Below are 13237 nucleotides of genomic sequence, written 5' to 3' on the forward strand. Positions count from 1 at the left end.
TTTTGATTGTATGTAAGCAGCGAGCATGTTGAGATGTCAGATGTACGCTGCTGTTGTATTAACATTTGATATTTATTTTTAGCCCTACCCTTATTTGAGCTGGCTTTGCCTTTTGTCAGGCTACCATTGTAGACAGGAATGTGTTCTTACTTACCCTTCTGGTTAAATTTGAAAAATCAAAAGAAAACCAGTGATATGAAAACTGGAATCTTATAATTTCTATCATCTTACTCTACGTCTAAAAATTATGTAAAACACTGAGGCTAGAAATCATCAGCAGGCAACCAATAGGAGGTTTAAGGCCACAAATAGTAGGAAGTGTGACTTAGGAGATGAATGATCCTGTCAGCTACTCACTGCACACAGCATTCAGTTATAATGACTTTGATTGCAGTTTTATAACTACGCCGCTGAGCCTTACATAATTTCTGCTCCTGATATAAAGTGTAGAAAGTTGAGTTGTAAATATCTCGCATGTAACATGAAATCAGTTGATGGGTGGGATGCTTAATGTAAGGCTATCTAAAATGCATTTTAGTGGCACAACATCTACTTAAGTGAAGATTAATGCAGACTTGTTTTGGGCACTACACGGTCTCTGAGTGAGAGGGAGGGAAGAGGTTAAAACCAAGGCTCCATTTAAAAAAAGCCCGCCGACCCAATTCCTGCAGCAAGGGATTATAACACGGGGGGAGCGTGAGTGTTAATATGGGCCATAAACAGTACTTGAGTCGGCACCTAATGCACAAGATGAAAGCAGAGGTAGGGGCTGAGCGGAGGCACTGGTTGTAATGGGGAAGATAAACTGGGAGTAGGTGGTTGGGTGTCACTGCGCTGGATGTCAATGATTAAATCATCTCTCCAGGATTACTATTCCATATTCTAAATGGGAGATGTTTCTAAGCTTCATAAACAAATGCACTCATTTATGAGGGATTAACAGTAATCTCTCTATTTCTATCTTTTTTTCCCCTCCCTCCACACCTTTCGCTGTCTCTCTGGTCCTTTTTTCTCCTTTTTTACTGCCTCAAATTATAGTTTCTGGACACTGTCACTGCTTTTACAGTTTCCTGCTACTGTGTAGCTGCTTATCACATGCTTCTAACCAAAACATTAAAACGGACTAAAACATATTAGTGCTCTAGTTTTTTATGTTTTAATTTTTTTTATTTTTTTTTATCAGCAGGCAGTCAAAGAGGGTGTGAGGTAATCGCTTAATAGATTACACAGCCTTATTGCCACTTCATCAAATGCTCTCTCTGTTCAGCACCTGCATGCTTTTAGCAGCAAAAATGGTAAATAGTCACATTTATGACTTATTTTTATTCTCTTTGGTTTTTAAATCAGTGATCAGTCAGCAAAGTTTTTGCAACAAAAGTACAGATTGACATTAGAGAGAAGACAGGACATTATTTCCCTCATTTACAGTCATCATAGACAGTATGAATACAGTATATACACACATGCAAACTTTGTATCAACAGGCAGCAACATGAAATGAGTGAATGTGTGGGTAAATAATCACGGGGATGGAGTTTGGGTTTGTTGTGTCAGGCTCGCTCTGGTCGTCACAGCTCATCCCTGCCCCCCGTCACCCTGACTCTCTCTCGTTTCTTCTCCTTTGTCGCTTGGCTCCGAGCGTTACGGCTAGCGGCGGCACCGCCCTCCGGCTCCTCGTCGGTTTTCACCACGCTCTGCCCATCTGCAGCCCACACAGCCTCTGCCTCCTCTCGCTCCTGAGGGAAAGATGCAAAACACAGCTGAAATATTGACTTCCTGCAGTCACAATGGTATAAAAAGGTTTGGAAGGAACATTTATTCCAGTTAGAGTAACTGTAACTCTAACTTTCAGGACAAATGTGCTGTCAAAGCGAACCTTTCCACAGCTTAATTTGCCCAACAGCAGCCAACAGGGCAAACAGTGTACAATAAACTAACTAAACTAAACTTTGCTTGTATAACCCGAACCTTTATCAAAATGTAACCAAGCAGAATGTGTAAGGCTGGAGCAGAACCCCCACTCCCGCCACCCTCCCGCTCATCTTAGCAGTTTATCTCCTCTTTGTAAATTTCTATTTTCTTTTACAAAAATATGAGTCAGACGATCTACGTGATGCTAAAAATGTATGTAAACTGAACCATTTCAATAACCGTTTTGACTCAACAGCAACTCTTCAGAGCAGCTGCTTAACATCTCTGTCATTACTACTGATGAGGACACGCTCCCTCACCACATGAATTCACACCTTATTAAAAGAACTAAATGCCTTTTGGTTTATAAACTGATGTGGCTATGAAAAATGATTGGCTTTATGATAAGCCTAAAAGACAATGTCATGGTATCACCACAGACCAGGCACAGTAAATGGGAAAACATGCAAACAGCCACCAGATTTGCATTGTGCTCCAGCTGCTCATGTTATCCAACACCGGTATCATGACATCAGCAACCACACGCCTGCAGGTGACCAGCCAGGCCTGAGGAGGATGAGAAGGTCATGGCTCGGCGTTGTCATAACGCTCACCATGTCCCTGTAGAGCTTCTCCTTCGTGAACCACAGGGCCAGGGCACACCGCCGGCCTCTGGTCACTGCAGTAACGCCGTGAGGATTCACCGGACCCGAGGAGAAGCCAACCAGTCGACCACAGCTGGGTTTCACTCGAGCCTGAAGACACAGAGGGGAAGTTTGCCAGGACCAACAACGTATTCGTTTAAGTTTAAAAATAACAAAATTAAACTAACTTACTGTTACTGTTTTGGCATCTCTGTTAGTGAAGAACAACTCTCCACCATCAAAGTTGTCATTCAGGTAGAGGATGGCACTGTGAGACAGATGTCTGTCACTCAGTTATTAAAGTAAGCAGCTGTCTAAGAATTAGGCTGACATCTGAGACTAAATGCACATACAGTCACTGATTAATACATTTCGCTGTTGCATTATTATATAGTCCTACTAATCTCTACTAATCTGCTTTTAACAGCATATGGGGAAAGAAAATGAAAAATCTAACTTGTAGGATACACTGGTATCCTGGATGTTTTACTGATAAGTTACTGAGAAAACTTCAAGAAGTGCATTTTCAGTACAGTTTTTAAGGACCAAATCACCAGGTGAGATAGGTAGCTGGTCAAAATAAGTTATGGCATATGAAAGATCTCATTTTAACCTTCATTTTGATGCCAGGCTCATCTTCTATCTGTGATTCCTTCTCTGTCAAAGTCATTTTCTAATACAGTATTTTAACACTCCCAAATGTAGCTTATGGCTGTGAAATGGAGAAAAAAAAAAAAAACATGTTCCAGGACATGCCACATTGCTCAAAAAGCTTCAGTTGCCAAAGAAGTTTTTCAAAAACTTGCAAGTGGGGAACACAGAAATCTCTGGACTACAGAAGGCTTCAGGATCAAAGCCTGTGACAGTTTTCTTTGGGCATAAGATGGCATGTAACTTTCACTCACTATTATAAGTTAATAATATCTAAGTGACATTTTAACAACAAAGAAATACTGACAGATTCTGTTCATGGATATTTGCTGCAATAAAATGACTTGAGGATATACGGAGGAAGCGTAAGCACAAATTCATTATCACTCACTGAGGAGGTGTTTTTTAAAGTACCTGAGGTCTCTGTGTATGAAAGCTGGTGGTTCCTTCCAACACTGCTTGGTCTCCGGCTCAAGGAGACAGTTGTCAACATGGACAGGATGAGACAGGTCCAACCTGCCCTTCTGGTCACCTGATTTAAGAATAAGAGAAGGATGAAGACCAATTTCACTTAGTACAACAACGAATTTAACTTTAAGAAATGAAGTAAGGAGAATAGAGTGGATGATTTAGTTCCATATTAGAAGACTTATTCCATTTATCCTAGCTGGCAGTGCTGTTGGTATTACCTGTGACAGCAGTGCGGCAGACCAGGTGTGTGAAAGTGATGAAAAGTCCCGAGGGGCTCCTGAAGTACGAGTGCAGCAGGGTTCGTGCTCTTTCGCCCAGCTCATGTAATAGCTTGGCGTCTGATTGGTTCACCAGGCCGTCCTGAGCCAACTGAGGGAGAAGCAGCAGTGAGGGTCAAGAGATGCTGCTGAGAGCATCTAATTTTTCTCATTTTCACCCACCTTCACCGCCCTGAGGACCGTCAGACCTTCAAACGTCTCATGGGGAGTGTGTGGAGACCGTCGTCCTCGATACCCATCTCCAAGAGACGCTGCGACCTAAGAAAGATGACAGAAATGTGTACGTTAGGGGCTTTCACGTGTGATTTTTAAAATAACGATTGTTTTAACTTACTGATGCTAACTGCAGTATTCTGTCACACTCCTTCTCTGTCATGACTCCATCGAGGACGACTCGATTGGTCCCGTTCAGCATCTCATCATCCATTGTGATGGTCACGCCCACCCGAGGGACCGGACCCCCTGCAGAGAGGACAATTTGAATGCAACATTTCCAACTCTCATGCTAAGTAAATGCAACAAGGATAAAAGGAAGCTAAAGTTTGTTCTCATGACCTTTTGTGATAGTCTTCATATACCGCTGTATACTCTTTTACTTCACTGTGACGTCAGCTGCTGTTCTGTCTGGTAACCATCTTCAGGTTTCCAGTTTTTAACAATTTATGAAATACACATATACTGTGTCACTTCACACCTCATTTTTCTTTGCGTGAAAATGAAAAGTAACTCAAGCAAAAGAGAAAAAAACATTTCTCAGTATATACTGCTGCTTTAGTTTCTTTGTAATAGTTTCCATCATTGTTCACCAAAACCCACCAAGCTTGTGACTTTTTGGTGACCCTCCCTGACGGGCAAAGAAACTAATGATGATGATGATGATGATACTTTATTGATCCCACAATGGGGAAATTACAGTTAACAGAACACCCATCCAAGAAGACAAACAGAACAAACATGGGGAGATAGGTGAACTGTGGCCATGCTGCCCCCCCTTCTGGAGGCGCTGCCATTAAAAAGACAGAAACAATAATGAAAACATATAGGGATGAGTGAGGAAAAAAATCATCTCATACTTTGTATACATACTCACATACACAGTATAAGGTTACAAAAACCTCTGCGACAGAGCAGAAACATATAGCATGGGAGCACTAGGGTGGGGAGGGATGGACAGGGGAGCAAGAGGGGGGGAGTCGGGCTACTGTGGGGCTGACTCAAACTCCCTCCTCAGCTAACAGTTCTGATAAGATGTAGAGTTCATCAGCAGCTAGGTCAGGGAGATCAGTCCAACACAGGTCAGAAGAAGACAGGACGGCGGGGGCCTAGAGCATCTGTTTACAAACATCCCGGAGACAATTTGATAAGCGGCAGTCCAAGGCCACCAGGGAGTCAAATTCCTGATTCTACGACTTGTTTTGGTACAGACTGTACTGATTAAATTGTTGACAGCCTTCAGTCTTACTGGCACCTCTCTGTGGCGAAAAATCCAATTCATCCGAATCTTCTTGGTTTGTTTCTTTGCCGTGCAGAAACAGATACGTACATCTCCAAGATCTTACCCCTCAGAATCAGCTCCAGATATACAGAGTCTGAGTTTGAGTCTGTACCCTTCCCGCGATCCCGTCATAAGCAGCCTTACCAAGGCCAGACAGCTGCCTAGACTTCCTGAATTGCAACGACAAACCAGGTATCTCCCGGTCCAATTCAGAGAAACCCCAGTGTCAATAAGCCGAATGTGTGTGTATTCCATTGACAATACGGCCAGGCACGTCATCTTCCACACCACACAGGAATCCATAACGTAGCCAGCTGGAATGTCAATTGATAAGAGGGAATAGGGTTCTCCTTCCCCCAATCTCCTCATGGTGAAAATTTGATCAAAACAATGGCGTTGAGAGACCAGCTGACCAGATCCATAATTATAAATTCTAGTTCAGAAGTTGTGTGAAGAGAGGCTCTAAAGCAGCAAGCAGCAAAGCAATCTTGACTATAATAAAAAGCCTTCACTGTTTTAAGACTTTAGAAACGTGCAGAGAAAGTCAAAATGCGGAGATGGTGGACAAGGGATAAAAATGCTGTGCAGTCCACATAAAGAGGGACATCTGCTCGCCTGAGTCTTTACTGGCATCAGTTACTCATGATGTGCTGCACAGCTGTTTCACTTGTCAAACCAAATATCCACAGAATTTCTCTTAGAGGCCTATAAAATACTTAACTTAAATTGCTTATCACAGATGATTTTTAGTATTATTATTAATGCTGTTAATATTAGTCTTCTACTTTATTTAAATCTACTAGAAAAAGTGTTATTTCTTTTGGTTTTTACTATTGTTCGATTAAAAATGATCACAGATCTGTGTAAGAATGTCTAACGTGTTAGATTTAAAACATATAAGAGAATGTAAGTGTGATCTGTTTATATAACCTGTTGATGCTTACACACAACACAACAAAGTCTATAGTTAGATGTGGATGTGCAGCCTTTATTCATCATTTGAATGTGCTGTAATGGATACATGCTGGATAAATAGGTATATCCATGCAGGATACCCCTATGTTTCCTTGCTTTTGGCTCTTTGAGGTGCAATTAAAGAGAGAAGGAGCTCCTCCCATGATTCCCTCAGAGGAAGAGAGCGGCTACGAAGACACACACATTAGCATAAGGAAAAGTACCTTCTCTTACCTGCAAAAAACCCACTGTCATCCACTTCCTCTTGCTGCTCTCCCTCTTTTGTTTTCTCATTCATTTTCTCTTTTTCAGTGCTGACAGTAAAACACAAAAGATACTGAGTTTATTTTCTCTTTCATTAGTTTCCACTAATGACAGATTTTTTTTCTTTCTGTTTCTTACCTCCAGATCTCCCTCAACGATTCAGGTACAACATCTTCTGGAGTCCAAAGATCCTACACAGAAGATGATTAATAACTTCAGCAAATCAATATTTTACGGCTGTCTCTCTTCTCAAAGCAGTGCATATTTAGCATCAGTACTTACTGGGTCAGTGAAACTGAAGTCGAGGCTTTCCATACCAAAATACAGCAGTTTCTTCTCCTGCAAGGCGCGCTTGACGTATGTGACAATCTCCTGTAGGACAAACACACACAAACCTGTGATCAAACATGACATGAAAGATGGATTTGAAACCTAAACATGCTTGAAACAACAGAACAAGAGAAGAGACAAAAATCATTTGGATTATTTTATTTAGATTTATAACTTTTTACACCTTGTCACCACAGTGGTCATTTTAATATAATGAACACCGAGAGGTACCTGAGGAGCCTGGGTGCTCTGTGAATCTGTGTCTCCCCCTAGTGTTTCATGGTAAAGCTGCAGGTTGTCTAAGGAGTCCTTGTCAGAGGGGTAAAACAGCAGGAGAGCACGAAGTGTCTTCAGTGCTCCGCTTATGTCACCAGCTGCCAGGAAATGAGAATGCAAAGTAAGGCAAAGTAGTGCTTAAATCTTCAGATAAATAATAAAATCACATGTGTGGTCTTCAGATTGACCTCAAAACTCTGACCTTTAAACTGTGCAATGTGCAGATGCTCAAGCTGTGTGGGCAGGAAGTCCTCCTGAGCTGAAATCCTTCCAGGTCGCGTAGCCACATGAGTCACACATGACTGCCGGCATGAGAGCAGGGAGAGGGAGAGAGCTAGACAGAATAATTAAAAAGTGGTGAAAACTGGCTCCTTCTGGTTTCTTTCTCTCCGGCTCAGAATGCTGGCCTGTTTCTTACCTGCTGCCTTTTCAAACACGCCGTCAAAGCTGTCCACTCCCCTGTCCTCGGGCAGCCGTTGGGAGGCGACCTCACACTGCACCCTGCACTCCTCTGTCTGCCGCAGAGTTTCATTCACACAAGCTTTCCATGTCTCTGCAGCTTGCTCCCATTCAGCGGTGGCCTCGTGCTGCAGTGCAGCATCGTACAGGACCTGAGTTTAATGGCAAAGGCAGAGAATAACACAATGGGATAACACTTCCCAATAACCATCATTAATAAACTGTTATTTTTATATGCTATAATTTACGTTTATTTACAATTTGCTTTTTAAGTTTAAAAACAAATAAATGAATTATATTTTGTTTTGTACCACAGCGCTTAAGAAATTATAACATTTACTTTTAATGACCACACATTTACTGGAAAATGTGTATTGATGCCAATAGAAAACACACACTAACTTTTAAACTATTGAAAATATCAGTTGAAACATCTTAACAATAAGTTAAATACTTGTAGAATCTACAGAATTATAGATGGTTTACACACTGATTATTAACAAATGAGCAAACATTGCTAGTCATCATGTTGTTATTTGCTAACTGTAAAATAACCATTAACTAAAGTTTAACAGTTCATTACAGTTTAAATGTCATTACAGTCGTTCTTATTAAGCGTCACCCAAAGATAAAGCTGCTGATGGCGAAGTTCATTTTTAATTTTGAGACGTGTGCGTGTCATTACAGGGACCGTTTACACCTAATCATGTTATAACACGCATGTCTGAATAGACACAATGAGATTCCCAGGCAGAGGCCTCACATCTGGATCACACCACTGGATAACAGACAAGTGAAGGTGAGAGAGAGAGAGAGAAATTTAGTCCCTCAGGCCATGGCTAACTCTCCACAATTACCTCTCTAAAATAATTGTTTGAATGTCCTTTATTATTGTTTGAGTTGTGCACTCACATCACAACAAGGACTGTTATAGGACTAGTTAGTGCTTAGTGAAGCTCAGTTAGTTAAAGAAAAGACCTAACAGGAAGAAAGATTTCACGCACGTTTGTTCAAAGCCTTTAACTCATTAACCCGTCAGCACGTTGGCTCTCATTAACTAGTTAACAAGTGCAAAAACTGGACAACAGCAGTACTAGCAGCTGCAAAAGAAGGACTAGTATGTGGCAAAATGTTCAGCTAGTGCTGACAAAGATCAAAAATAGTAGAGAAAACTAAAGTTTGAAATCAAGGATGCTCAAAGCACAAACAGGCTTCCATACTGTCTCCAAACTCCTTTACCGTCACCATTATATGACGATGAAGCAGCTAACCAACACGCTTCACTAGCGCTGCACATGATTTCTGAATACAAAAGAAGAAAGATTACAGTTAGCCACTGTGGCTGCTCAGGGGGATCATTATGCTAAATCAACTTGAAAAATCAGGGAGTGCCTCCCACAAGATTTTGGCTTTGGACTGCGACACCTGGAGTAGGTGTAAACAGAGTGTTATGTCCCATGGGCCTAGGGCACAAGGGAGTAACATATGATCAGGCAAACAAACCCAGAACACAAAATTGTGGATAAGATAAGTAATGTTTATTTGCAAGAAAAGTACCACAAACTAACCACAACACAAAACAATCTCCAAACAGGAGACGACATCTGTCTGCCAGGGGAGTAAACACACACCAAACACGGTCAACTAAAGCCAAAAAAAACCAGAATCCTCCAGAACCCCAGAGCACGTCTGAGGTCAGCCCACAGACAGGTCACTCTCCACCACTGGAGTGCCAAAGTATCCTCACGAGCAACACCGGGTGCTAACTGCCCTTGTCACCACTCTCTTCACTCAACCCGTGCCACCTCCTACCCCGCCTCCTTTTATCCGGTGGCCTTAATTGGGAGGAGACTGCAGAGAGCTGCAGAGAGAGAAGAGCGAGCGAGCCCATCTACACAGCACTAATAAAAAGACAAACTGGCACGCAGCCGTAACAGAGCTTAAGTGTTTTTAAGGCCTAGAAATGTCATGTGTCTATCCCCTCTGCTTATGAAGTTATGAGGGCTCCAAAATGCTGAAAGATGAGCTGGTCTTTGACGGGTCAGGTGGTGAATTTATTCAGATTGGACAGATTTTGGTATGGAATGACCCCAGTGCAACCCAGTTCCCTCCCCTTTATACTGTACATCCTTTTACTCTTCCCTCCTCACCCAGTGTTTCTCATTGTGAATCTCTCTGTCCTGAAAATCTTCCTCGGTCACACCTGCCATCCGCCTGTACTTCTCAATGTTGTTTCTCATCTCCAGGTGAGTGGGGTTGGCAACGAAGTAGGTATGAGCTGCCGACGCAGCCCTCTGCAACTTTTCCAACTGATGTGGAGGAAGAAGAGAGACTGAATGAAGTTTGTCACAGACCAGTATGGGTGTTGATATGATTATTTATGCAGCTGTGAGCTGAACTATAATTATGGCTGCAGCACATACTGACAGGTGTTTTCCTCTAAATGACAATTTGGAACACAATACTGGTAGAAGTAATGACAATGTAGGAGTTTTATTATGCAGCAGACCCTTATGGCTGTGTAAAGAATGACTTACCTTGTAGTAGGTGACTTGCAGAAAGTTATAGGGGTTGCGAGTGCCAAACTCATACTCTATGTCATTAGAAACAGGAAGCTGTCCAACAGGTGTGACAGAGTGTCCAATGCAGTACCTCAAACACTCAGCTCTCTGCTGCACCCAGTCCAAGGCCCAGAGATCCCACATACTCCCTTCTTCAGAGTCTAATAACACACACACCATTGAAAAGAGGATAAACAGTCTGATAAATGCATTTTCAGACTGAGGCGTTTAGTTGATGCTGCTTGAGTTTAAAACTACAAACAATCCACAACAAAACAAAAACCAAGACAATTCACACTTTTTTCATTTTGCATGGTACTTGCCTTCAGCTCTTGAGGTCACATTGTTTTTTAGCTACAAATTTAGACACTGAGAAGTGAGGGTGAAGCTGCCAGTCACATCATACCATCCAGTTTCAAACTAATAATTAACAGACTCAAAGGTGTCTGTCTGCCTTACATGATGGGCCTAATCTTCTTCTTTATCTGCTATTTTTAAGGGTCGCCACAGCCTATCATCTGCCTCCACCCTGTCCTCCACCCTCTTCTGTCACACGAACTCTCTGCATTGTCCTCCTTCTCTACATCCACGAATCTCCTTTAGGGTCTCCTTTTCCTCCTGCCTTTGTCCAATATATCCACTATCCCTCCATTGCACATATCCAAACCATCTCAGCCTTGCTTCTCTAACCTCTCTAACACGTCTCCACCCACTCCACCCCACCTGCACTCTCTTCTTCACCTCTCTTGTGCACTGTCCATTGCTTTGGATGTTGACCCCAGGTATTTAAACTCATCTACCTTCACTATCTCTACTCCTGCCTCCCTCTCATTCACACACACATGCATTCTGTCATGCTTCTACTGACTTTCATTCATCTTCTCTCCAGAGCATGTTGTGCAGCTTGTGCAATTATGCAAATTGTGAGAAGTTACAAGAATAATTATACTGGTTAAATTATGAGATGACATTAATACCTATGTTTAAAATAAAAAGACTCGCTGATAGCTGATGCAGACACTGATATCTTTGTCAGTCTTTGCTTGTTTTTTATTCTTTATTTCCCACTTTGTTCCATGGAAGCAATTAAATTGCTTTTACAAAAAAATACCTGACCTGATTAAAAGCCTTTAAGCTCTTCATTACACAGTTTTGAAACATTTAGCCCATCCAAAACTACCACAGAAGATAAATAATGGCCATTCACATGGAAAAAAGTCAGCAGGGCCACTATTGGTCTGTACCAATATTATTCAGCTAATATACTGGTGCATAAATGATCCTTGTCTCAAAAGCAAGGTATCAGCATGGTTTATTTGCTTAATATTAATTGGAATCTATTAATTTTATTATTATTATTATTATTATTATTATTTGTCTCAATAGCCGGGGATCGTTCTGCCAGGGCCTCCACCCTTGACCATCACCCGACACACATTGCACCCCACCCAGCGGGTGGTTGGCCTACACGAGGGCGGGCCCATGCCTTCTTTTTGGGTTACACCCGGTCAGGCACCACAGACTAATGCCCAGCCACCAGACGCTCTCCCTCGAACTCCTTCCCCAGGCCTGGCTCCAGGGTGGGGCCCTGGTAACCCTATCCCGGGCAGGGTCAGCAGTTCCCTTGGTAATACTTTCATAGGGGTCTTCTGAATTGATCTATGTCTGGCCCCTCACCCAGGACCAATTTGCCATGGGAGACCCTACCAGGGGGACAAGCCCCTGGGCAACATAGCTCCTGGGATCACTGGGGCACACAAACCCCTCCACCACAATAAGGTGGTGATTCACAGAAGATCACGAATACAAACGGCAGAAATGAGCTTCCTTCAAAGGGTGGCTGGCCTCTACCTTAGAGATAGGGTGAGGAGCACAGCCATTTGGGAGGGGCTCAAAGTAGAACCGCTGCTCCTCCACATTGAAAGGAGCCAGTTGAGGTGGTTTGGGCATCTAGGATGCCTCCTGGGCACCTATTGAGTGAGGTGTTCTGTGCATGTTCTACCAAAAGGAAGCCCCGGGGTAGACCCAGGACACGCTGGAGAGATTATGTCACTAGGCTGGCCTGGGAATGCCTTGGGGTCCCCCCAGATGAGCTGGTGTAGGCGGCTGAGGAGAGGGAGGTCTGGGCTTCTCCGCTTAGGCTGCTGTCCCTGCGACCTGGTGGGGGCAGCAGTCTAAGAAGCGGAAGAAAATGGATGGATGGATTATTATTATTATTAATATTATTAATAATAATAATATCTCTGTTGTCTTTGAAGCTTGCTTGCCGTGAGCAAGTCACGTGTCAATCAATAAGTCCAAAATCGGGCTTGACTAGTACTGTATTTAGACCACTGTGTAAGTCACAGTTTTTTGAATACATATTCTTACTCTGACAAAGTGATGAAACTAATTAACGTAATTAACATGTTGCTGACGATATTTTACTGTATCATTCAAACCCACTGATCAGACAGATCATCATAATAGCAGTAATTAACTATCTGATAATTTCTATAACCTTATAACTTACCCAGTTTCTTTAGCACTTCTCTCCCTGCTGCCATGCAGTCATCATGACACTGCCTGCGGACCCTGAACAGTGATTCCTTGGTCGTAATAGATTTCTCCAGCAGCTCTGCAGCCTTGCCCCACTCCTTATTAAAATATGCGCGTACCCCGCTGTAATACAGAAAATCATACGGCTGCAGGAGTGACATAACATTAGGACTGCCGCTTGCCCAGGCCGTTGAGGTAAAACCAAACAGTGAGAGAATAACAAAATCAAACGCCACGTATGCAACGAAACGTCCCGTTTGCAGCGCCATGGTCCAAGAGGCAAAACCAGTGGAGGAGACGAAGGTGGGAGCAGAGGAGGGACTCCAAAGAGAGAACTACCCACAAAGTTTCCTCCTTTTGAGAGAAAGTATAGGCTTTTGTGTCACTCTTTTATGTATTTTTTTA

The 13237-nt window shown here is 42.6% G+C and overlaps 1 protein-coding gene across 1 annotated transcript; it reads right to left on the minus strand.

The window, feature by feature from the left end:
* Window positions 1-1222: 1222 nt before the first annotated feature.
* p3h3 (prolyl 3-hydroxylase 3) lies at window positions 1223-13125 on the minus strand. The gene is made up of 16 exons (XM_030749700.1): window positions 12807-13125; window positions 10271-10455; window positions 9884-10042; window positions 7693-7885; window positions 7477-7608; window positions 7230-7372; window positions 6951-7040; window positions 6807-6859; window positions 6639-6718; window positions 4290-4417; window positions 4118-4213; window positions 3896-4046; window positions 3621-3738; window positions 2748-2823; window positions 2526-2666; window positions 1223-1736 (listed from the first exon to the last, which is right to left on the minus strand). Exons 1-16 carry the CDS (start codon window positions 13099-13101, stop codon window positions 1569-1571), a joined length of 2208 nt encoding a protein of 735 aa, XP_030605560.1. The 5' UTR covers window positions 13102-13125; the 3' UTR covers window positions 1223-1568.
* Window positions 13126-13237: the final 112 nt, after the last annotated feature.

This window comes from Archocentrus centrarchus, chromosome 16, assembly GCF_007364275.1.
Source record: "Archocentrus centrarchus isolate MPI-CPG fArcCen1 chromosome 16, fArcCen1, whole genome shotgun sequence".
Taxonomy (NCBI): Eukaryota; Metazoa; Chordata; class Actinopteri; order Cichliformes; family Cichlidae; genus Archocentrus; species Archocentrus centrarchus.